We start from the raw sequence: 26066 nt of genomic DNA, 5'->3' as shown, positions 1-26066 counted from the left end.
GCGCTATGACCAACATTTCTTTGATAGTTAATTTGTATTTCCTGCTTTAGGTTGATAAGATTATATCAGGAACCATAGATGAAACAACTGGGACAGTTCATTCAATCTATCATTCTGTTCTGGAAGGCCTTATTGATTATGAAACCGGAATTCAGCTGTTTGAAATGCAGCTTATTGTTTCTGGATTGGTTTGTCCATACACAAAGACATGCTTTGATGCTGAAGAAGCCAAGAATCACAGACTTATTGATGCACAAATTCAGATACGATTACAGGAGATAGCAGACGCTAAAGTTATTATTTCAACTCACTCATCAAGTGAGTTTCCAGTAATATCTGCCATTGAACAGGGGTTAATATCAGAGACAGTAGCAATTAAGGTAATCAGCACTTTACTTTCTTGTGGGTGCCTACAAGTTCCTACCACTGGAGAGCAACTCAATGTAAATAAACTTTTCCAGCGAAATATGATCTCCCCATTGATGTTTACTAAGCTTCTTGAAAGACAGAAGACAGGTAAAGATCTGATTGATCCTATAAGTGCAGAGAAGGTTACTCTAGCAGAACTCTTCCAGAGGACTGTCATAGATAAGACAACGGGAATGAGATTTCTTCCGGTTAGTGCAGAAGAAAAAGGTAAAGTCACATTAAAATCTGGAAGGAGAGTCAATGTTCTAAGAGCAGCTCATGAAGGAGTCCTAGAACGGGAAGTCATGTATAGATTGTTGGGAGCTCAGCTTCTTTCAGGAGGTATTATCGACCCTGATTTTGGAAAAAGATTGACACTGGAGGAATCTAGAGAGCAAGGTATAATTGACCAGGCAACAATATGTGGAATATTAACTCAACAGATTCAAAATGGGGGAATAATTTGCCCATCAACAAAAAAATATTTAACTGTGGATGAAGCTGTGCAGTGCAACTTAATCTCACACAGCAGTGCACTAATGGTTCTAGAAGCACAAAGAGGATTTATTGGATTGATATGGCCTGATACAAGTGAGATATTTCCTATATCCACATCTTTGCAACAAGGAATGGTTTCAAAGGAACTAGCAGAAAAGATCTTAAGCAACAGACAGAAAATCGCTGGATTATATATACCAGAAACATCTGAGATAGTGAGATTAGATGTGGCTGCTCAACTTGGTGTAATAGAAAATAACACTGCAGCAGTTCTCAGCAGCCTGGAATTACAGGACAAAATGCCAAATATAGATGTACTGGAACCCACCTGCAAACCTAAATGGATGCCGTGTTATGATTCTCAGACCTCTCAGCTGAATGAAAATTCTGAAAATAAATTGGAGGAACCACTGATGCACAATCCTGAACATACAAAACAGTTGTTCATTTCCTATCTCATGATAAATAGCTATATTGATGCCAATACAGGAGAAAGACTTTTGCTGTTCGATGGCGATCTTGATGAAGCTGCCAGCATGTTGCTAGAGTCTGAACAAATAGTGCGGTCATCAATAGAACAGAACAGAGAACCCACTGATGTCTGTGAAACAGATCATACTCTAAAAGTGATTGATGTCGATGACAATATAAACAACATCTGCATGGATAATAATACAACTCTTTTAAAATCTAATTTTGAGGAACTAGTAAACAAGGAACATGGTACAGTCCAAATTGAACCTCAGAGTTTGGACAACGTTGACAAAGAAGCTCAAGTCATTATATGCCAACAGTTCGAACAAACTGAGCCAGATGATAAATTTAGGGAGCCTGATTCATGCTGGTTCCCTAAATCAGATGGAGAGAATGAAGAAATAATAATGTACCCTGCAAAAGGTATCCAAGAGAACAAAACAGATGTTCAACCCAGAGAGCAAAATAACCATTCTGCTGATTATAACTGTGACCAAGAGCCATTTCAAGAGGACTATAAAGAGATTACCTGCGAAAAACTAGTTTTGTCCAAAATTTGTCATTTTGAGGATGAACTAGAGAATAAAGACCCTTCTATACAAGAACAAATTAGTTCTTCTGATACAGTGGATCAGTTGTTTTCTCTGGTTGATGACTGTAATAAGAGTGAACAAGAAGCGCAGCAATTTCAAGGTAGCTGTTTTAATGACAATGTCCCTCTGCCTTATGCAGGTCATGATATTTTCTCTGATCTTTTGCGTGAGGAAGAGGAATATAGTGATTACTCTAATGATTCTGAAATCAAAACACATAGATATCTGGGAAGCAGCAGTGATTCTGAAATATCTGTAGGGGATGATGACAGTGAATTTGATGTTAGTAACGTGTTTGAGACACTTAAAACCTGGAAAACTATTGGAGGAGACAGTATAGAGGAAAAGACACCTACTCAAAGTGATACAAGCTCAGATGATGAAACTTTCTATTACAGTGACAATGATATTGAAAGCACTGACATGGTACATGAAAGACAGTTCCTGGAAACCATAACTGAAGAAGATTCAGAATGTAACTCGTGTGTAGAAGACCAGGCTGTAGACCATAAAGTTGTTCTGCCTCCTAAGGAAACCAACTCTGTACATGTAGAGGAAGATGTATTGGAGAGTATCAAATTAAACAGTTGTAAAGATAATATATCCCATAGCCCTCACAATGTTTCTTTTGTAATCAGAGATGAAGAAATAGATGATGAATCTACTGAAAGTTTTTTCAGTGAAACTGATGTTGAATGTTTTGTTACTGATGAGACCAACAGTGAAGAAGATTATCATGCTACTGAGGAGCATTCAGATTTTTGTGTTGAAGCTAAAGAAATTAATGAAGCTCCTAGTCAATTTAATTTTAACACTCAATGTAAAGATGTTGATGTTCAGACAAATAATAGAATTAATGGAAATTCTTGCTCAGTTAATATTTGTGACAACACATGCAGCCCCAACATTCTGAGTGAATCACAAGACCCGCTAGATGATTTCATAAATGCAAATACGTTAGAAACTAAAAACATTGACTCTTCTGTCAGTATTACAAAGCCTCAATCTCAAGGTAAGAGTACTTGTGCCAATCAGTACTTCAAACACATGGAAGAAAATGGAAAACAGAATCCCAGGTGCCTTCAAACATCAGATACCTGTTCATCTGCCAAGCTTGGTAGTCAACATCCTCAAACTGAAGATAATGGTATATGTTCCGAAATGCAAGTTGCACTGAATCATAGTGAAGGGGATAGAGCATCAGCCAAACAAACTACTGAACCTGTTCAAACTCAAGTTTATAGTGATTGTGCAGATATCCTGCAAGAAAGCCTTTCAACTAAGGGAGCTGGTACATGTACGAAATTAGTAAATGGAACTCGCCTACCTGATGACGGTTCTGTAAATAGTGACTTTTATAATGGCCCACTACCTGATAACACATGTGTCAAGTGTGATACTAAACATATAGAAATTGAACATGAGCTGAATAATGAATGTCTTCAGCCTGAAGTTAGTAGTGTGTGTGCTGAGCATGGTACTGAACACCCACAAATTGAAAATAATCAAATTTTCAGTCAAGATACTCTGTGCCAAACGGTTCATTTCAGCAAAGAACAAATGGATGGGCAGTATTTTAATATGGATTCTAGCAAATCTGCTAGCTCTACTCTTGTAGTATCTCAGAAAGAGACTGAAAAGCATATAGTGAACTTGGAGTTGCACGGACAGAAAATTTCAGATTTGCCAGAAAGCAAGTTGATCCAGAAAGAGACTGGTGAAAGTGCAAATTATGCTTCACTTGAGCCAATCAATGACACAGAAATATACAAAATTACAGATATGCTGGAGAAAAATGAAGATGTGACTAAATGGAAAGAGAATGCTACCCAATATTCAGTAAAAAGTCCTATTCATATTGACAATCTGAGTGCAATATTTGATTCGTCAATTACTAAAACCCACAGTGATGATCTGGAACCCAATGCTGCCAAATCTGTGCCTGGAAGTGTTAAACCTTATAAGGCACCCCGGCCTGACACTGAAAACACTGTAGTCTCAGGGAGTTTAACAACATACCTGAAAAGTTATGCAGAAATGATCCAAACTGAGGAATCTTCTGATGAGCATACCTACTCCTCGAAGGAGCCATTTGGAGGCTTACTAGAGCAGAATTGTTTAGTAGATGAAAAAAATGCATCCATCATAGTTCCGAAGGATAATAGCAGTGTACTTTTGGGAAATGAAAAAATATCAGTTCATTTAGAAAACTCAGCAAAAAATAGTGAAGGGGCAGATGAAGTTCCTCTCCAAAGAGATGGCAGTGAACCCATTGAACATATTTGTAAGGATTTTAACACACCAACAACATGTGAGTCCAAAATCCAAACGAATGATAAGCCATATGACAACTCTTTTGTTGAACAGCAAGTGCAGGAGCTGAATCATCCTAAATTAATCTCTTCCCAACTTGATCAAATCTTCCATATCCCTCCTGATAATGAAAAATCAAATAAATTGGAAGAATTAATAATAAGCATAAATAAAGGTTTGTTTCCTAGTGAGTCGGACTGCCAGTCTTCCCAATATGTGGACTTTCCTAAGCAAAATCTGGAACCAACGAATTCTGTTACCCAAGACTGCAAGTATAGACAAGCAGAAAATGAAGTAAAGGGCAGTGTATTAGAAGAAGTCAATGAAATAAATTCCATGGATGCAAAGCCTGAAACATTGAATGTACCAAATACACCAGAAATCAAGCAGACTGTGGAAAATCATTCCATCGATGAGGTAAGCAGGTTACAATTACTGTTATAAAAAGTAAAACAGTTTAAATGTTCATTATAATTATAGTAATGTATTATAACGTGTTAGCCATTAATTAATGCAGAAAGTTTAGCGTTTAGGTGATACACATTATTATCTAACTTAGGTTATTAAAGATTCGAGCTTTTGGAACTCCTCTTGCATTGTACAGTTCTGAAGATGGTTCTGAAAATCAGATCAGGTTGTTTTTCAGTTTCAGAAATGTGGCACATTGTGGTATCTTAAATAATAGCACAATCAAGACCTTTTACTGTGTTACCCATTTATTTTTGCAGAAAGTTTGGAGTTTAGATGATACCCTTAGTATGATAATGAGGTCATTTTTTTCCTAAATCAGATACTAATAATATAACTTCCTCAGAGCTTCCTTTTTAAACTGTCCCCTGACCACTTTCCAACATTGCTGCATCGAATCCTGTAGGTGTTTCCTCTATGTGCATGTTCCGACTGACACCACAACTGTACTGCAGCCATTCAGAATGCCACACACAAAGGTATGAATAGGGTACGACTTAGCCCCAGTTCACACTAGAACACTGTGCGGGAAAACCATAACCCATGTGCGTTTCCCACACCACATTCAAATCGCACTGCCCTTGCGATCTACAGTTGGTGTCAATGCAATGTTAACGATACGCCAAATGCAGGTCACTAATGCAGTGCATTTGCCTTCACATGGGTTGCATTGTACAAAACGACCATGCGACCTGATGGCAGTGCATTTCTAAAATTGGAGCATGCACTACTCAGGGGATATGCGGTGCGACTTGAGCCCATTCAAATTGAATGAGTTCAAATTGCACAACACTGAATCACATGTGAATTTCACAGGAATGCTGTGTGATTCCTGTGCAATTAATAGGCAATTTATAGTGTGAACCAAGGCATTAGGCCCACCTAAAGGAATTACAGAAAAACTACCCCTGCCCTTGGGTCTTAAACTCTAAACTTTTTATTACATCTATGTAAGATAACTGCTGACATGCATATACATTGCATCATGTTTACTAACATAATCGATTTTAATTCATGTTTATTTATTTTAGACAACTGTTAAAGTAAAACTTTTCGGTCAGACGTTACGTAAACATCTGATTGTTGTTCAAGATCAGAAACTCCATTTGGAAAATTTACCACTCATTGGTGACAGCCTGGAAACACTAAAATTGCAACTTGAGCAGCTTGAGGTGCGTAAGTATACTGAGCTTTTTAAGTTGATTTCAAGAAGAGGGAAACATGAGGCACTATAGTTAAATCTATAACTCATCAAAATGAATAACTGGTTGAGCCTAATGGTTTGAAATTGGGAGCTCTCCACAAAGTGGGGGACCCTCCAAGACAAAGGGAAAACCTAAATTGAGAAATGCGCTTATATGTGAACCAAAGAGTGCACCAAAGGATTGTCTCAGAATCCTTTATTGATGTCACAAATAACAACAGGAAAGCAAAAGATAGCCAATCTGTTTCAGTAGTCTTCAAACTCCCCCTTTTTTTAGGGCTGCAACACAAATGTAGAAATGATTGAGAAATGATGCATTAAATACATTCTTCACTTCAGTTTATACTGAAAAAAGATGGGTTTAATAATTACAATAGTAATGTTATTAATGGAGGACCTAACGTACCTTTCTGGCTGCCAGAAATCCAAGTTCAAAAAAGCATCTAAAAAAATTATGTGAACAAATCTCCAGGACCAGCCAGATGGATTACACATGTCCTCAAGAGCATAGCCAGGTTATAGTTAGACCATTGTTCCTTACTGACTTAATAAGCCCGTAGATGATTTGATTTTCTTTCCTTCCACCATGCGTGGAAGACAGGTGTGTGCCTTTCCAAATCACGTCCAATCAACTGAATTTACCACAGTAGGACTCCAATCAAGTTGTAGAAACACCTCAAGGATGATCAGTGGAAACAGGATGCACCTGAACTCAATTTTGAGTGTCATGGCAAAGGCTGTGAATACTTATGTACATGTGATTTCTTTTTCATTTTAAATTTTTTTTTTTTTTTTTCTCATTCAAGTTTTTTATTATCATCATTGAAAAAATAGTACAGTATAATCAGCATAACAAAAAATTAGTACAATATATTTCACAGCGAATTCAAAATATGTCATCACAGTCTATTGGTTGTCTTATTACTGTGGTAAACAGCACTAACAATATAAAGAAATAAAGTATAAGTAATATAATGTAAACTCTTAACTTTGACTATATCCATTCAATTTCAAATTGTACACCTGCTTATTGTAAGATATGTTGAAGCCTCACTCCCCCTTCGACACCCCAAAGGGGATCACACTGTGTCCAAGGAGGGGTGAGGATTCTCCCTCTCATTAACCATTTTTTTCTCTTATAAACTTTTATTTGAGAGAAGAGAGGAGATATTATTAACAATCTATTATATCCAGCTCAAAGATTATTATGGAATTTATCAGGGGTACAATATAATGTTCCCATTATAATAGATCAAAAATAGACATTCTGACCCTAGTAAGAAAAATTAGTATATAAACCTGAGAATTTCTATGTAACTTTAAGGAAAAATTATACTGTTTCTAAAACATAAAAAGAAGATATTTAAAGGAAAGAGACTAGGGGAGAAGAAAGAAGATAAAGAAATAGTACAGAAAAAGAGTATAGAAAGCCTGTCTTTCCGATGTGAAACTCAAAAATCAGCGATTGGTGTTGCTACCTATGTCCGGTATCAGAGAAATTCCCATAAACCGAGCCCAGGGTTCCCAAGTGGCTTCAAATTGTGTGGTTTGGTCCAATAAGGAACTAACCATTTTTTCTTGTTCCATTATCCATGAAATCTTCCTTTTCATGGACAATAGAGATACCGAAGACTTCTTCCATGCTTTGGCAATAGTCAATTTGGCTCCTGTCAATATAAACAGAATCAATTTACGGGTGATTTTAGAGACATGCGGCAAGAATCCATTCAGCAAGGCAATCGCTGGTGTTTGAGAGATAGCACAACCTGTAACCTTTCGTATGATGTGGAAGACCCTATTCCAAAATCCTCGGATTCTGGGACATTCCCACCATATGTGAATCATAGAACCTATTCCCTGACAGCCTCTAAAGCATAAGGGTGAAGTGGAAGGGAACATCGCTGCCAATCTTGTGGGAACCAAGTACCATCTCGTGAATATTTTAACATTAGCTTCGATGAGTGAAATATTATATAAACCTTTGATCGAATGAGAATAGTTCTCATACCAGTCTTCCAGATCCCAATCAGTCTGAAGGTCTTTCTCCCAGGCCAACATGTATGGTAATTTTACAGAATTGGAAGCAAGTGAAGCATAGATCACAGAAATCCCTCCCTTCCGCTCCGTGGCTTGTGCACACCAACCTTCATATGGCGTAAATCTTGGAGGATTAGGTTTAGTTTTCCATAAAGAGTGAACAAAGCTTGAGATCTGGTAAAATCTAGACTTTTCTGTAGAGGGAAGATCTAGTTCATCTATAAAATGTTTAAGGGGTAGTGGGCCTGTGCAAGAAAAAAATTGACCAATGCGGTACACCCCCTTGTCCCTCCACCACTTGAAGGCCTCAACATCCATGCCATGTTGGAATAGAGGGTTTTGGAACAGATGAGCTAATGGTTGTATTTCAGAAACCAGGGAAGGAAGCTTCCTAAGGGAATCCCACAAAGAAAGGGATTGTGAAAGGGTTGGTGACAGTATTGGAGGCCTGTTCCTGGGAGGACACCATAGTAGATATTCCATGGAGAATGTAGGAGCTGCTTGGCTTTCTATTAATATCCAGTCTGGTCGCTCAGTTTTTAGATATATAACGGACAATTGTGCTAATCGGGCTGCTTGATAGTACCAAAGGAGGTTTGGAAAACCCAATCCACCTTGCTTAGGGAGATTAAATAAGTTACGATTTGATAGACGTGAACCTTTCTTGTTCCAAATAAATTTATTAAGTTTACCTTGAAATGTTTTTAGATGGTCCCTTCTAATCGGGATAGGAAGGGATCGAAACAAATACAAAAGTCTAGGCAATAAGGTCATCTTGACCGAATTAATTCTACCAATCCAGGCAATATTGTGTGACTCCCAAGTCTTGAGATCAGCCTCAAGTTTTCGATACATTGGGGGGTAATTTGCTTGATACAGATTCTCAATCTTGGGAGTTATATTAATTCCCAAATATTTAATTGATGAATTACTCCAGCTAAATTCATATGTTTCCTGTAATTGGGAGACCATAGAGCTTGGGAGGGATACATTGAGAGCCTGAGATTTAGACATATTCACTCTTAGTCCTGAAATTGACGCAAATTCATTGAGCAATGAACATATCTCGTGTAAAGAGGAAATTGGGGAGGATAAAAATAGCAGAAGATCATCAGCGAACAGGGCGCATTTATGATTGTTTTGGCCACACTGAATCCCCCTGATATTTGGATTATTACGAATTGCTATTGCCAAGGTTTCAATCATTATAGCAAATATCAGGGGTGAGAGGGGGCAGCCCTGTCGTGTGCCCCTGCCAATCCTAATTGGGTCAGAGAAAATTCCCTGAAGTCTGACTCTGGCTACTGGTGTTGAATATAAGGCTTCCAAGATTCCTAAAATATTTGGTCCAAATCCCCATCTTCTAAGGACTGCAAAAAGATATGACCATGAAACTGAATCGAATGCCTTCTGGAGGTCCAGCGATAATAGCATTCCTTCTTGTTTTTGACCTCCATCCCATTCTGATTGCATTATTGATATAAGATCAACCGTCCTTCGCACTTGATCAGGACCCTGTCTACCAGGGATGAACCCCACCTGATCTTTATCAATATATAGTCCTATAAATGAAGCCAATCGGTTAGCTAATATTTTGGTCAATATTTTAAGATCATTATTAATTAGAGAGATAGGTCTATAATTCTCTATTTGGCTGGTGTCTTTATCTGGTTTTGGGATTACAGAAATATATGCCATATTGAGTTGATTACCTATCCCAGTGCCCTTAGTCATGGAGTTGAAGAATCTAGTGAGGTAGGGGGTTAGAAGATCAGAAAAAGTTTTATAATAAGGGGTAGAGAAGCCATCAGGCCCTGGAGCTGTAGCACCCTTTAAGGCTTTTATAACTTCTGACACCTCCTCAATGGATATGGGAGCATCCATTTCTGCTTTATGAGTAGTTGTTAGTTTTGGAAGATGTAAGTTATCTAGGAACTCTTCTATTTTAGTGGGGTTAGAATTTGTCTCTGCCTTATATAACTCAGCATAAAAGTCTTGGAATCCCTTCATTATGCGCTGTGAATTTAGGGTAAAGGTACCATCCACCTGTTTAATTTTAGGAAGAGCGTGTGAACGAAGCCTAGGAGACAATTTATGTGCTAGCATGGTTCCTATTTTGTCTTTGGTCTGGTAAAACTTGGCCCCAGACCATCTGATAGATTTATCCTCCTTTGTTGTGAGAGCCAAATTCAGGGCCGTCCGAGCCGCGTCTAGCTTGGAAACAGGAACATTGGAGGGATCTCTTTTATGATGTTTACTTAAATTAATAAAATCACTCTCCAATCTCTCTATTTCTGACATTCTCTCTCTCTTTCGTCTCGCAGAAATTTGTATTAGTTTACCTCTAATGGTCACCTTGTGCGCCGCCCATAGAGTTTCTGCAGAAATATCACCCACATCATTAAAGCAAAAGTATTCCTGCAGAGCCTCCTGTATTTCAGACACTATAATGGGGTCCTGCAACATAGATTGATTAAGAGTCCAATGAGAACCCTGTTGTCCATAATTATCCCTTCTTACTGTTAATAGAACCATGGAATGGTCTGACCAAGCTACGTCTAAGATAGAGGATGTAATGGCCAATGGAATATGATGTATAGAGACAAGGATGTGATCTATACGCGAATAAGACTGGTGTGGATTTGAGTAGTGAGTAAAATCTCGTATGTTTGGATTTAGTTCCCTCCAAATGTCAGTTAACCCTGATTGAAAAATCATTCGCGCTATTTGTAAACTAGCTCTGCTGCGTCTAACTGATTGTGCTTTAAGTGGATTAGATTTATCCAGACCAGTATCAAACGCTGTATTAGAATCACCTCCCATAATTATTACACCTTCCATAAGTGGGCCAAGGGTCTTAAACAATTGTCTGAAGAACTGTGTTTGTCCTTTATTAGGAGCATAGTAAGAAATGAAAGTATATAACTTATCATCAATCGTACCTTTAACCAATAAAAACCTTCCTTCCGGGTCCTTGTGTTCCATTTTAAAATTAAATTTACATTGTTTAGAAAATATAATCGCTACTCCTTTCGTTTTGTTTTCAGCATTAGCCAAATAAAATACTGGGAAGTGTGCATGTAAAAATGAGGGGGTGTACCGCAGTGGAAAATGAGTCTCCTGTAGGAGAACTACATCAATGTGACGAGCACGGTAGACCTGAAAGGCCTTTCGTCTCTTGACTGGGGAATTCAACCCCTGAGTATTATGGGAGATAATACGTAGGGGGGAATTAGTAGCATTACTACCAGCCATGGATCAAAAAGAAAATATCGCTGACCAATCCACAGTCATCTACCCCATTCCATGTGGTAGAAAAAGCAGAGAAGAAAAAATTGCTTACTATTATTGGGATTAACACTTCTAAATACACCTTATAAGGAAATCCAATCGGCAGACAGGCTAGAAGAAAAAAGAGGTTAGAAGAAAAGAAAAAAAAAGAATAGGCATAAAGAGACATCATGGATATATAAAGCACCGAAAGGCCATAACCAGGCCCGGAATGTGGGGAGGAATAAGACTCCCTCCCCTCATTCAGAACAAAAATATTTAAACAGCCCATAAAAAGGGCTAGATACCTACCACACAAAGCAGCAAATAACTGGTTTGAGTAGTAGGCGCAGGCACAATGCATCAGCACCGGCCAGTGACAGCATATGAAAAAATTATAAAATATTCAAAGTACAGGACCCGCTAACAGGAACCCCCTTTTGAGAAAGCAATCCAAACTATCTAGCTAGGGGAAAAATTGAGAAGGGAAAAAAAAAAAAAAAAAGAAAACTATGAGTCCAAACTGACTAGATTTCAGTGTAAGTGGTAAAGTCTTTGACTCAGATAAACTATGCAAAAACAACTGAACTATATTCCTGTAATAGTCTTTTTTAGCAAGAACCACGTCAGTCTAGGTTCGATATTTATGAACACAAAAAAAAAAAAAAAAAAAACACCAAAAAGGGGAAAGAAAAAACCAAAAAAAAAAACGTTTTTCTTTTCCTGGTCTGAGGAACATGGCAAAAAAGAAGAAGAAAAAAAAAAAATTTAGAAATTTTCACACAGAATAGTTATGAGACTCCTCATCAGGGTGGGAGGTTATCCTTGACTCTCCTGTATTTAGCTTTATTCCAACGTGAAGGAGGTGGGCTTGTAGGGGATTGACGTTTAGCTGAACCCTGTTGTGTGGGTGCTGTTTCCATGTCAGATTCAAGTGTAATGAGCTTCAAGTCCAACAGCAAACGTTCACCCTCTGAAAAGCTATGAAATGCATGTTGTTTGCCTTTGTAAGTAAATTTCAGGGCAAACGGAAAGGCCCAACGATATTTTATGTCTTTCTTGGTGAGTGCTGCCAAGAGGGGTTTTAATGATCGTCTCTTTTGTATGGTGTAGGGGGAAATATCTGCAAATATTTGGATATCTGACCCTTGATACTGAATCTGTTCCTGTTGACGAGATCTCTTCATCACTTCTTCTTTGATAGAATAATAATGCGGTTTTACTACAATGTCTCTTGGGGATCCATCCTTCCTCAGAGGGCCAAGGGACCTGTGTGCCCTATCCAGTTCTAATTTATGAGCTGGAACTGAAGGGATCAAGGATTTGATAATATCTTGAACTGCCGTTTGTACATCAGAAATTGATTCTGGTAATCCTCTGATCCGAAAATTATCCCTCCTCGATCGGTTCTCAAGGTCGTCGATACGAGTCTGAGCAGTGTCAAGCTGTTCTTGCATAAACTGCAAATGGTCAGTATTCTGAGTTGTCTTGGAGATAGTGACATCTAGCTTGTGTTCTATATGTTCAATTCTTTTTCCCAGGGACTGGAAATCTGCCCTTATTTCCCCTGTAATTCTGTCAGCGTTTTGGGTTAGTCCTTTGTCTAGCAATTCAGAGATTCTAGCAAATAATTCAGTCATATTAAAAGTTACCTCAGGAGTCTGCACTGTTTGTACAGTTATAGAGTCAGGGTAAATAGGGTTAGCATCCAGCGAGTGCATTTCCATAATTCCCACAGAACATTCTATCAAAGTTACTGCAGTTTCAGGAGATGACATATTAAGAGAAGGAACTAATCCTGATAATTGTGGAACATATGAGAGAGTCGCAGGGTTAACAATTTGCCTGCCTGCTGTGGATACCTCAGCTCCTGACTGAACTGTTATCTGAGGTACTCCTGCCATTTCTGGAGAATGACTCGCTTTTCAAAGGACTTTAAGATAAGATGCACGGCTTTTTCTTCTTATCTTATCTATATAGAAAGGTGCCCTGGGGTCTCCTCAATCTGTTCCCGTTATTTTGGGAACTCCTGAAAGCCTTTACCTGCCTTTTATTTCTGCTGTATGGTCGGCTCTGTGCGGAGCTCTGGTCCTACACTGCCATCCTCAGAGCCTCCGAGCATGCGCCCTTTCATTTTAAATTTTTAATAAATTTGCAAAGATTTCAATCAAACTTCTTTCACGTTGTCATTATAGGGTATTGTTTGTAGAATTTTGAGGAAAATAATGCATTTAATCTATTTTGGAATAAGGCTGTAACATAACAAAATGTTAAAAAAGTGAATACTTTCTGGATGCACCGTATAGGAAGGGGGAACCAAAGCTGGGATCAGGAACAAAGGGGAATAAGAACAAGGAGTGGGGTTCAGGGTACAGGTACAAGGCAAAGAGCTCTATCAAGAGCAGGAACGGAATAACCTACTAGAAGTATCTGGCAGCAAAGCAAAACACTAGTGTGAGATTGAAATGAAATGAGGAGCTAAATACCCTCCCACCCGCTGGTGGACACCGGAACTACAACCTTCTGCTCTGGGAGGAGCAGGTGATCCATGTCCTGACTAGAGATGGGCTCGGGCATGTTTCGGGATCCTAGTCCCAACCCACCTGCCTGATCCCACCAGGAAGCTGACACTGCACACCGCTAACTACAGGCAATGAGACATTTCCTGGTCTGCAGCTGCACAGGGAAATGTCTCACTGCCTGTGATTAGCAGTGTGCAGTGTAAGCTTCCTGGCGGGATTGGACAGGTGGATTGGGACTAGGATCCGGAACACGCCTGAGCCCATCTCTAGTCCTGACACCATGTTTGCTGATGATACCAAGCTATGTATTACCATAACTTCATAATGGGATATAGCATATCTACAAGAAGTCCTTACAAAAAAATCAAAAAGAAAAAGTTGGGACTTTCCCCATGGCATTTTCAACCTCCAATAATACCCAAATACTTATTTTTACCTATAGTTAAGAGTGTTTAGCAATACCCTTGCATCCTCGCTCTAATTTCCTCTGTGTCCAGCGATTGTTCATTTTGTAATCCTTTACTCTTCACATCCTAAAACACACCTAGCTCAGGGCCAAAATCTTCTTTGCCATGACAAACGTGCGTAGGGCAGCCCATTTAAGTAAATCAGGTGCCCTATGCACGACACGTGGAAACACGTGAATTGCACAAAAAATCACAAGCGAGAACACGTGTTCCAGCTACGTATTATGTGATCTTAGACCATATTACACTGCAGTGCAATACATCACTATCAACCTTATTGATCCTGTATGCTTCTTTTCATTTTACAATTGTTATTCTTTTAACACCTTGAAGATACATGATCTTAAACCCTTTTGAATCCAGGCATTCTTGAAGTGACTGTATTTTGAAGGTATTCCAACAGACTGAGAAAGATTGTCAGTGGGCTTGGTTAACTATGCAGTTAACCTTTTACTCTGCCACCAGATATTTTTATCGAAAAATATGAAATGTTCATAATATTAGCAATAGCAATTTATGACTTAAAAGTAAATTCTGCAATACACGGTGTCACCACAGACAGCTATTTTCAGAGATTTGCTAATTAGTAGCGCTCTTCAGAGACAGGGATTCTTTAAGTTCTGCGTTAGTGCATTAGAGAGAATATTTTGAGATATCGCTTAAAAATAAAAAGAGGCAGTTAAGAAAATGGAGCAAACAAAATATTTACAGCAGAAAGTATATTTTAAATGAATCCAAACATGACTGGTGTCAATAGCTATTTCATCTAGGAGAGGAAATGGGCCGATTCTGCTTCCGGCATCTCCTAGCCCTGGTATTTGGGCTTAAATTGCTGCTAAGCAACTGATATAGGTAAATATGTCCTTATTCTGGCTGGACTGTTATTATCTCACTAGTTATGAAATACACTGAAGTTTTAGATTTCTTGCTTATAACCAGCCAGTCAGGAATGCGTATTTGGCCATTCCACCAGCTAAACTATTTATGACTGAAAATGAGTCAGAGAGCAGGACGGATATCTGTTATGATTCCAATTACCCAAGCTTGAAAACTTTGACGGTTTTACAAGAGCGCTGAGACCAAGACGTGGATTGGGTTAGATTCTAATAATCCTATCAAAGTACTGATAACGGTGTTTGGAATGCAGCTAAAAGTTTGTTAATTGTATCAGATGCCTTCCTGGGAGGACGTAAAAGGGATCACTGCTGTTATGTTATGAAATGAACAACATGGGGACCTTGCCCTTTCACACAGCCTTGTGAGGTGCTCAGTCTGCATTATCATCACATTCCTCTTTCACTTACCAATACTGTTCATGTTATTCCAAATAGGTGAAGCTTTTATTCCATGGGATAAGATCTGTTATACATATGGTATGTTATGTGTTGACAGAATCTTTAAACAAACATTTCTTGTGCAGACATTTCTTACACAAGCATATATTTAATTAGATTTAGTATTTCTTTAGTGATTTCTACCTTTCGTATTAATTATTATTACTTTTTGTATGCAAACTTTTAGGCAAATTCATATGCAAAGTTGTATTATTTATATAAAAACATTGCTTATGTAAACATAGGTTCGAATAGGTTTCGTAATTGCCACCATTTATGTACATGTACTGTATATACAGTATGTATTTATGTATACATTTTATTACAGGGGGAGTTTATGGACCCCCAAATTGGCTGCCTTTTGCTTTCCTGTTGTTATTGTTGACAAGAATAAAGGATCTTATGGGCTCTTGAGACAATTGTTTTGTGCTCTTTTTTGTTTGCTTTTTGTGTAGTTTGGCAGTGTATAGTCAACTGATCACAGTTTAGTAAATATTTTTCTGTTTATTTAATTCTCTAGTCATTTGAATCAAGACTGGCTGCATTTTCTGTTACCCTGAAAGAAGATGTACAGCTTGCAGAGCAGTTCTCACTGTCTATGCCTAATGACATTCCAGGAGCACATCTTAAGGAGCTAAGTGACAATTTGATGAAAACCTTTTCTGCAGTTTGTGAAATGTCCTCAGATCGAGCAAAACAAATTGCGTACGCAGTGGATACTGAAATGGTAAGGCATGTATAAAATGAATCTACATGTTAGCTAAGAAATTTATTTGGGTGATCTGACTGCACTGTCTTTGTTGACAGCCTCTGCAAAATACAACTAAATTAAAATAAAAAGTCTTCAGTTTATAATGTATGTCATATATACAAACATTTAATTCTAATAGGTCCAAGTAGCATACATTTGCAAATATGTGTGCATATAGTAATCACTACACTAGAGATAAATTTAGAGCAGGTTTACAAGGGCTAATGGGAGGAATTAAGCTGGAAACACCAGTCCGCATAACAATTTATTGGTGACTGGTTACAAAGGAGTGACAATAAAAGAAAAAGCTTACACGTTTTGGCGAGAGCCTTAGTCGTACAGTTAGCTTTTTTGTTTCATTGTCACTCCTTTGTAACTGGTCACCAAAAAATTGTTATACGGACTACAGTGTTGCCGGCTCAATCTATCCATTTGTCTTGTTTTTGTGTGTATGGACACACTGAGCCCAGGCACCTGTGCGTGGATCTTACAATCAGATTGGGTGTTCCTCTTTGTGTGCGCTGCTTCTCTCAGACTTCACTTGATAGGCTTACAAAGAGGTTGCCTCCTTCCTCCCAATCTTAAAATCCAAACCTGCTCGGAACAGATGTAGAACTTTCATGTGAATACACTAAACTTAATGTATTTTTTTTTTTTAGAAACTAATTAAAATTTTTTTTGCTTTCTAGACTAAGTTGATAGAGACCCATCAGGGCCTTTTTAATCGTTTACAAGTGCTTTCAGATTGGCTTAGCTCTAAAAGTGAACCTATGGGCTTTTCGCTGAATACTAATGATGTGGATGCATTGAAGAAAACCTTACAGTGCCTAAAGGTGCAGTAAATGTTTTTATGTTATATATTTCATAATGTTTTTCTGGTTACCATAACTATAAATAACAAATGTACAGTATGTTAGTTTTCTTTTCCATTTTGTGACCTAATTTAAACCCTTTTACAAATACAGTATGTCCTGCATTTTTTCTAATAACCTTTATACGGAATGTAGATGTAAACTACTCTAATAGGGAAACTGGACTGTATTAAAAATGATAAGTGCACTTTAAGACAAATTGTGCTTTTGCCCTCTTCCCCTGACTGTGACCTAATAACATCAGTTTGTTTACATCCAGCACTGCAAGCCTTGCAGTGCCTGTGTGTTACAACCCCATAGACTTTGAAGAAGTTAAGATTAGCACCACTGGATGTAAATGAACAGCAGAACCATGCCGGTCAGTTTGAGGTAGGTGTGCATCTATGGAGGTGGAGGGTGGGTTAGGTTAGGCTGACCTTACAATAGACTGCGTGTTGAAATATAAACAGACACAATTACAAACAAAGGGATTCTACATGGTAAGCGAAGTCAGGTGTAGGGAAACACACTTCAGAATGCTCAGGTGTGAATGGGGCTAGTGTCAGTAGAAGGATCTATGGCACATATGTCAAACACAAGGCCTGTGGGTCGAATCTGGCCCACCAGGCCTTGTCATGTGCCCCTTACACCCAGTTTTTCAGCCGGAATGTGGCAAAACTCCATTCTACCACCTCTGGCTCTCACCCTCCGCTTCCGATCCTGCTCCCTGCTGTCACTTGTAAACGCAGAAGCTGTCTGCGTTTACAAGGGACGGCTTTGCTCAGCAGCTCCCAGATTTAACCGATCACACACACATACGGTGGGGACAGATCTCCAGAGAGAGATAATTTCCCTGTAAGGTCTGCTGCCTGCACAAGTATGTACTGGAGCTAGGCCAGATAGGAGAGAGAGTTGCAATGAAGCTTTTGGGGTGGGTGGTGGTTGCACTCCCTGCACTCTGTACACAGCACTACCCTGAACACTACACGTAGCGCATCCCTAAACCCTACATTCTGTACAAGGCGCACCCCTGAACTCTGCACTCTGTATGTAGCGCACCCCTAAACCCTGCATTCTATACGTATCTCACCACTGAACTCTGCACGCTATACCCAGCACGCCCCTAAACTCTGCATTCTGTGCGTAGAGCATCACTAAACCCTGCACTCTGTACGTAGGGCACCCCTAAATGCTGCACTCTGTTTGTAGCGTGCCCATAAATCCTGCACTCTCTATGTTTTGTGCCTGTAACCATGCAAAATGTACATAGCGCACCCCTGAACCCTGCACTGTGTACATAACACACTCCTGAACTTTGCACTCTGTACGTAGCGTAATCCTGAACTCTGCACTCTCTATGTAGCGCACCACAGATACAACTGGCCGTTTGAAGGCAACCATACTACTGATTCTGACTGTGATGAAATTGAGCTTGAAACCAATGATCTGTGGGCAACAGTTGTCCACTTAGACCACATAGATGAGTTCTTGCTGGAAAAAAATATTTTAAGCAACAGACAGCATGGATTCATGAAAGACAGAAGTTGTCAGATAAATCTGATTTCTTTTTATGAGGAGGTAAGTAAAACCTTAGACAAAGGAGTGGCTGTGGATGTAGTAAAAGCATTTAACACAGTTCCCCACACACAGCTAATGTGTGAGGTAAAGTCTACAGGCTTGGAAAAATCAGTGTAAATGGATAGAAAACTGGCTAAAAGACCGTATTCAGGGAGTAGCGGTTAATGATTTATACAGTGCCTTGAAAAAGTATTCACACCCCTTGACATTTTCCACATCCCCCCCGAGTCAATACTTTTTAGAACCACCTTTCGCTGAAATTACAGCTGCAAGTCTGTTTGGTTATGTCTCTATCAGCTTTGCACATCTAGAGTGACATTTTTGAAAATTTTGCAAAATAGCTCAAGCTCTGTTAGATTGGATGGAGAGCGTCTGTGAACAGAAATTTTCAAGTCTTGCCACAGTTTCTCAATTAAATTAAGGTCTGGACTTTGACTGTGCTATTCTCACACATGGATATGCTTTGATCTAAACCATTCCATTGTAGCTCTGGCTGTATGTTTAGGGTCGTTGTCCTGCTGGAAGGCGAACCTCCGCCCCAGTCTCGAGTCTTTTGCAGACTCTAATGCCGCGTACACACGACCGGTTTTGCCGTCGGAATAAACTCCGAAGGTTTCTCAAACGGAATTCCATTCAAGAGGTCTTGCCTACACAGGGTCAAACCAAAGTCCGACCAAAGTCCAACCATCAAGAACGCGGTGACGTACAACACTTGCGACGGGACTAGAAAAAGGAAGTTCAGTAGCCAATAGCTTCCGTCTCGTACTTGCTTCAGAGCATGCGTCGTTTTTGGTCCGTGGAAACAGCATACAGACGAGTGGTTTTTCCGATAGGAATTGGTTCCTTCGGAAATATTTAGAACATGTTCCATTTCTAGGTCCGTCAGAATTTTCAAAAAAAAAAAGTTCGATGAGGCATACACACGATCGGAATAGACGATGAAAAGCTTCCGTCTGACTTTTTCTGTCGGACATTCCCCTCGTGTGTACGCGACTTAACAGGTTTTCTTTAAAGATTGCCCTGTATTTGGCTCCATCCATCTTCCCATCAACTCTGACCAGCTTCCCTGTACCTGCTAAAGAAAAGCATCCCCACAACATGATGCTGCCACCACCATGTTTCATGGTGTTAGTTTTCTGTAACACATTTTTTGCTTTTAGGCCTAAAAGGTACATTTTGGTATCGTCTGACCAGAGCACCTTCTTCCACATGTTTGCTGTGTCCCCCACATGGCTTCTTGAAAAATGCAAACAGGACTTCTTATGGCTTTCTTTCAACAATGGCTTTCTTCTTGCCACTCTTCCATAAAGGCCAGATTTGTGGAGTGTATGACTGACTATAGTTGTCCTGTGGACAGATTCTCCCACCTGAGCTTTGGATCTCTGCAGCTCCTCCAGAGTTACCATGGGCCTCTTGGCTGCTTCTCTGATTATTGCTTTCCCTGCCCGGCCTGTCAGTTTAGGTTGACAACCGTGTCTTGGTAGGTTTGCAGTTGTGCCATACTCTTTCCATTTTTAGATGATGGATTGAACAGTGCTCCGTGAGATGTTCAAAGCTTGGAATATTTTTTTATAACCTAACCCTGCTTTAAACTTCTCCACAACTTTATCTCTAACCTGTCTGGTGTGTTCCTTGGCCTTCATGATGCTGTTTGTTCACTAAGGTTCTCTAACAAACCTCTGAGGGCTTCACAGAACAGCCATATTTATACTGAGAATAAATTACACACAGGTGGACTCTATTTACTCTATTTACTAATGAGGTGACTTCTGAAAGCAATTAGTTCCAGTAGATTTTAGTTAAGGGTATCAGAGTAAAGGGGCTGACTACAAATGCATGCCACACTTTCAGATATTTATTTGTAAAACATTTGGAAAACCATTTATCATTTCCACTTCACAATTATGTGCCACTTTGTGTTGGTCTATTACAAAAAATCCCTATAAAATACATTTATGTTTTTGGTTGTAACGTGACGAAATGTGCAAAATTTCAAGGGGTATGAATACTTTTTCAAGGCACTGTACTCTGAATAGTCTAGGGTTGTTAGTGGTGTACCCCAAAGTTCAGTGTTTATATTTATAAATGATATAGGGTCTGGGATTTAAAGTACCATTTCAGTTTTTGCAGATGACTCCAAGCTATGCAGTGGAATAACAACCTTACAGGATGTCTCCAACTTACAAGCCAACCTTAATACACTGTTTAATTGGGCAACTATGTGGCAAATGAGGTTAAATGTTGATACAGTACATGTAAAGTTATGCACTCGGGGGCTAAGAATATGCATGCATCATACATACTAGGGGGAGTACAACAGGGGGAATCACTTTTGGAGAAGGATCTGGGTGTTCTGGTAGATCATAAGCTTAATAATGACATGCAATTCCAAGCTGTAGTTTCCACAGGGAGCAAAATCCTTTTTTTGTATTAACCGGTTCCCGACCGGCGCACGCCGATGTACATCGGCAGAATGGCACGGCTGGGCAAATGGGCGTACCTGTATGTCCCTTTGTATTTGCCACCATGCCCTTGTATGCACGCCGCCGGCGGGGCGCGCGTGCGCCAGCCGGGAGCTCCATGAGTCAGGTCGCGGGTCCCGCTGACTCGATCGCCGCAGGGATACCCGCGATCGCCTCACGGAGAGGATGAACGGGGAGATGCTAATGTAAACAAGCATCTCCCTGTTCTGCCTAACACTGTCACTGATCTCTGCTCCCTGTGATTGGGAGCAGAGATCAGTGACGTGTCACATGTAGCCACGCCCCCCCACATTTAGTAACACATCCCTAGGACACACTTAACCCCTCCCTAGCCCCCTAGTGGTTAACCCCTTCCCTGCCAGTGTCATTTACACAGGAATCAGTGCATTTGTATAGCACTGATTGCTGCATAAATGACAATGGTCCCAAAAATGTGTCAAAAATGTCCGATGTGTCTGCCATAATGTCGCAGTCACGATAAAAATCGCTGATCGCTGCCATTACTAGTAAAAAAAAAATCAATAATAATAAATGCCATAAAACTATCCCCTATTTTGTAAACGCTATAACTTTTGCGCAAACCAATCAATAAACGCTTATTGCGATTTTTTTTTTTTACCAAAAATATGTAGAAGAATACGTGTCGGCCTAAACTGAGGGAAAAAAAATTGTTTTTTTTAAATATTTTTTGGGGATATTTATTATAGCAAAAAGTAAAAAATAATGCCTTTTTTCAAAATTGTCGCTTTTTTTTGTTTATAGCGCAAAAAATAAAAATCGCAGAGGTGATCAAATACCACCAAAAGAAAGCTCTATTTGTGGGAAAAAAAGGACGTCAATTTTGTTTGGGAGCCACGTCGCACAACTGCGCAATTGTCAGTTAAAGCGACGCAGTGCCGAATCGCAAAAACGCACTGGTCAGGAAGGGGGTAAATTGTTCCAGGGCTGAAGTGGTTAAGAGAGGTATTGACTCCAGAAAGAGAGATACCATTTTACCCCTGTGCAAGTCATTAGTAAGACCTCATCTGGAATATGCAGTTCAGTTTTGGGCACCAATTCACAAAAAGGATATCAGGGAACTGGAGAAAGTGCAGTGAAGAGCAACCAAACTGATAAGAGGCATGGAGGAGCTCAGCTATGAGGAAAGATTAGAGGAACTGAATTTATTCTTTCTTGAGAGGAGGAGATAAGGGGTGATATGATAAACACGTATAAATACATAAGTGATCCATATAGTGAACTTGGTATTTAGTTATTTACTTTAAGGTCATCACAGAGGACAAGGGGGCATGCTTTATGTCTGGAGGAAAAGAGATTTAATATCCAAATAAAGAAAGGTTTTCTTTACAGTGAGAGCTGTGAAAATGTGGAATAGATTTCCTCAAGAGCTGGTACTGGATCATGCTTTGCTGTTCTTTTGGGTTTTTTTGCTTTCATCTGGATCAACTGTGGGTGTAGGATTGTGTATATACAGTAGGATTGTATAGAGTGTTTTCCCTTTTATTGGTTGAAGTAGATGGACTTGTGTCTTTTTTCAACCAGACTAACTATGTAACTATGTAAGCAATTGCTCTCTCCTGGCAATACATACATATTTTATGTCAGCATATAGCTATCAGATGGTTCTTATTTTAACCTTGTTTTTTGATTGGGGATTGGAGTGTTCAAAAACCTTACACATTAGTAAGGGAGGGCATAACTAACCAGCTATTATAAATGATGCTTCTGATATAAGCAGTACTTTATTAAGGGTGAGCTAACAGGAAGCTGGTGACACCATTGACCTAAAGTGGCCACATAGCCGCTATGTGGCTATATTAGGTAAAAAATGTCAATGGCATCCCCACCCTTTTGTTGCGTATGGACGTGAAAAATTCCATGTCTGCAGCTGGTTGTGCCAACAGCCTGTTATCATGTGACAGTTTCCCATGGGTTCAGATCAAACTGAGTTCAGTCTGAACCTTAGTTCATCCCCACTTTTGATAAGCAGACCATGAGCTCCCTGTCAGGAGTATGGCCTGACCTTTGCTGTGGTGAAGAGGGAAGGGTAAAAAAAAAACTGCATGTGAGCCACTATCTTCATTGGTTGGCTATTGCAACAAGTTATGGCATTCCACTGGCTCATTTAGGGACAGGCTGATATCTTCTTGGATGTCACTCTTGGAGATATATTTGCCTATATTTATTTACATTTACAATTCCTGGATAGCAAGAGCCTGTTTCATTTCTTGTTTCATGTTGTGCAATATACTACTTATTAGCGCTTGATCCCTGTAGAGCATAAATACATATTAATTGTTTTTATTTAGTAGATATAAGAACCTGTAGGGACATTTCAACCTGTATAATGAACTAACTTTGGGTTTTAAATACAGGATTTAAACACTCAGCTTTCAGAACAAAAAATAGAACTGGAGACAACGGCATTTGATATCCAATTCTTCATATCGGAACATGCTCAGGATCTATCCCCAAATCAAAGCAAACAGCTGCTGAGGCTTTTGAATGCAACACAGAAAAATTTCCAGGAAGCTCAGAAGAAATTCTCTTCAGAAACAGAGTCATTGAAAAGCCAGCTGCTTGCAGTTCAAGACTTGAATGAGCTGAAGGTTTGCCTCTTGCTGCTTGCGCTCCAGTTTGCCATTTGCTTTTCTGGCTGCCGTGTGCTTTGAGTATATTCATCTAGTCTAGTTGGTGACAAGAGTATATTAACAGGTTGTATTACAAAGCTTATTCAACTAGATCATTTCTTGGTTAAAGCATGACACAAGTTAAGCTAGCTCTACATTATTTACAAGCTGTGTAGAAACTCATAAATATTGCTTCTATAAAGGCTGCTCACTATCCTAAATGCATTATAGTAGGTAAAGAATGTAGAACAAGTGTGATGACGTGACTGCACTTGTGCTGACTTTATTTGTGGGTCCCTTTGCCGTGGTGCCAGATGGGACTTGTATTCTACTTATTCATGAATTCCTGTGAATGGATGATACAGATGTGTGAGTGAAGCCATGTACAGCCATGCTTAAATTTAAACAACAGGATTCTCCAGAGAAAAATACCCTCAATTCAGTTAGGTGAGGGGGCTGTTTGAGGGTGGGAGGTGGACAATGAGCTGTTTCATGTTACATAGGTGTAACATGAAACATGATTCTAAAGGTGGACAATGCCTTTAACTTCAGGATTTGCTAAATTAAATTCAATTCAATTCAAATTTCTTGTTCCCCAGGTAGGCAACCCATCTTGTAGAGTTGTAGTGAATGTGAACTGTATTATCATTTAACATGCAAAGTGAAATAAACCCTTTTAAGCAAAAAGGGTTTGATACTCACATTCAAATCCAAGAGTCAGTATATGAATATCAGAGCCAGTAGCAGGTGTATAAAAAGAAATGTATTTAGTTTTGTGTTTTCATTTAATTTGAAGATCCCAGCTTAAATCTTTGGCAGATCTGTCTTAAATGTACATCTTGCTTTAACCGTCATATTTCCACACTAACCTCTCCGTTTGATATATCTTTTTGTGCATCATTATTAACGCAGGTTCCAGGATGAAAAGGGATTGGATTGTCAACGCTGTTGAATCATCTACTTTAACTTGTGCATGGTCAGGCTTTGATCAGACTTTTCTCTTTTTGGTCTTTTTATTACCTTTTGAGATGAATTTGATGTTTTCTCTTCTCTTTGTCAGTCACCTTTGCTCAGATCATGACCTATGCTACCATGTTTACAGCATACTGTGCTTTGGGGCTGTGCAGCACTGCAGTCTTGAGTACATTCTGTTAAATATACTTGCATTCTCTTTTCCTTTTCCTGTAGGATGCTGAGGTGCAGCTGCAGGAACACAAGGGAAAGCTGCAGGAGCTTTGCGACCTGCTTACACAGACAGAGAACAAATTGATTGGTCAACAAGACAAGCTTATTGCGAGGGATACTCCAGCTGATCTTCAACACTGTCAGAGTGAATATGAGGTGCTGTACCAAACATAGTTGTAGAAGAGAAGAGCTACTTTTCAGGCAACCACTGCTTGCATGATAGTTTAGGGACCTCTTGATGCCTGCTTGTTAATTTACTTTTTCTTTCATAAGCTATTGTACCTGCTTAACTTATAAATTATATATATAAAAAATAATCCACAGCACACAAGGAGGAAAAATATATTAATCTTGCAGCAGCTAACTTAAAACTCCAATCCTCCTAGAGTATTCATTATGAAAGTACTTAAAAATCTAACTTTGTAAAGGCTTCTTTATAGCCACCATTCCCACTTTAATGCCCCGTACACATGGTCGGACTTTGTTCGGACATTCCGACAACAAAATCCTAGGATTTTTTCCGACGGATGTTGGCTCAAACTTGTCTTGCATACACATGGTCACACAAAGTTGTCGGAAAATCCGATCGTTCTGAACGCGGTGACGTAAAACACGTACGTCGGGACTATAAACGGGGCAGTGGCCAATAGCTTTCATCTCTTTATTTATTCTGAGCATGCGTGGCACTTTGTCCGTCGGATTTGTGTACACACGATCGGAAATTCCGACAACGGATTTTGTTGTCGGAAAATTTTATATTCTGCTCTCAAACTGTGTGTGTCGGAAAATCCGATGGAAAATGTGTGATGGAGCCCACACACGGTCGGAATTTCCGACAACAAGTTCCTATCACACATTTTCCGTCGGAAAATCCGACCGTGTGTACGGGGCATAAGTGTGGGGTTCCACATATGTGTTTACATGCATTTGTAATGTGTTTCAGGCGTGTTTGCAGTGCATTTAAGGTGCATTTTCTGACATTTATTTATTATATTTTTTA

The 26066-nt window shown here is 39.4% G+C and overlaps 1 protein-coding gene across 13 annotated transcripts in view; it reads left to right on the top strand.

The window, feature by feature from the left end:
- Positions 1-26066, top strand: part of DST (dystonin) — a 690079-nt gene that overhangs the window by 408986 nt on the left and 255027 nt on the right. For 10 of the 13 annotated variants that reach the window (XM_073626693.1, XM_073626691.1, XM_073626701.1 and 7 more), the window contains 6 exons: positions 51-4703; positions 5786-5926; positions 16109-16315; positions 17029-17172; positions 23627-23860; positions 25070-25222. In XM_073626693.1, coding sequence (XP_073482794.1) covers positions 51-4703; positions 5786-5926; positions 16109-16315; positions 17029-17172; positions 23627-23860; positions 25070-25222 — 5532 coding nt within the window. The remainder of the gene's footprint in view (positions 1-50; positions 4704-5785; positions 5927-16108; positions 16316-17028; positions 17173-23626; positions 23861-25069; positions 25223-26066) is intronic. The other 3 variants (XM_073626702.1, XM_073626703.1, XM_073626704.1) reach the window with 1 other exon arrangement.

Source organism: Aquarana catesbeiana, linkage group LG04 (genome assembly GCF_042186555.1).
Source record: "Aquarana catesbeiana isolate 2022-GZ linkage group LG04, ASM4218655v1, whole genome shotgun sequence".
Lineage (NCBI taxonomy): Eukaryota > Metazoa > Chordata > Amphibia > Anura > Ranidae > Aquarana > Aquarana catesbeiana.
Note: the sequence above shows the minus strand (reverse complement) of the source record. Positions and strands in the feature narration are given on the sequence as shown.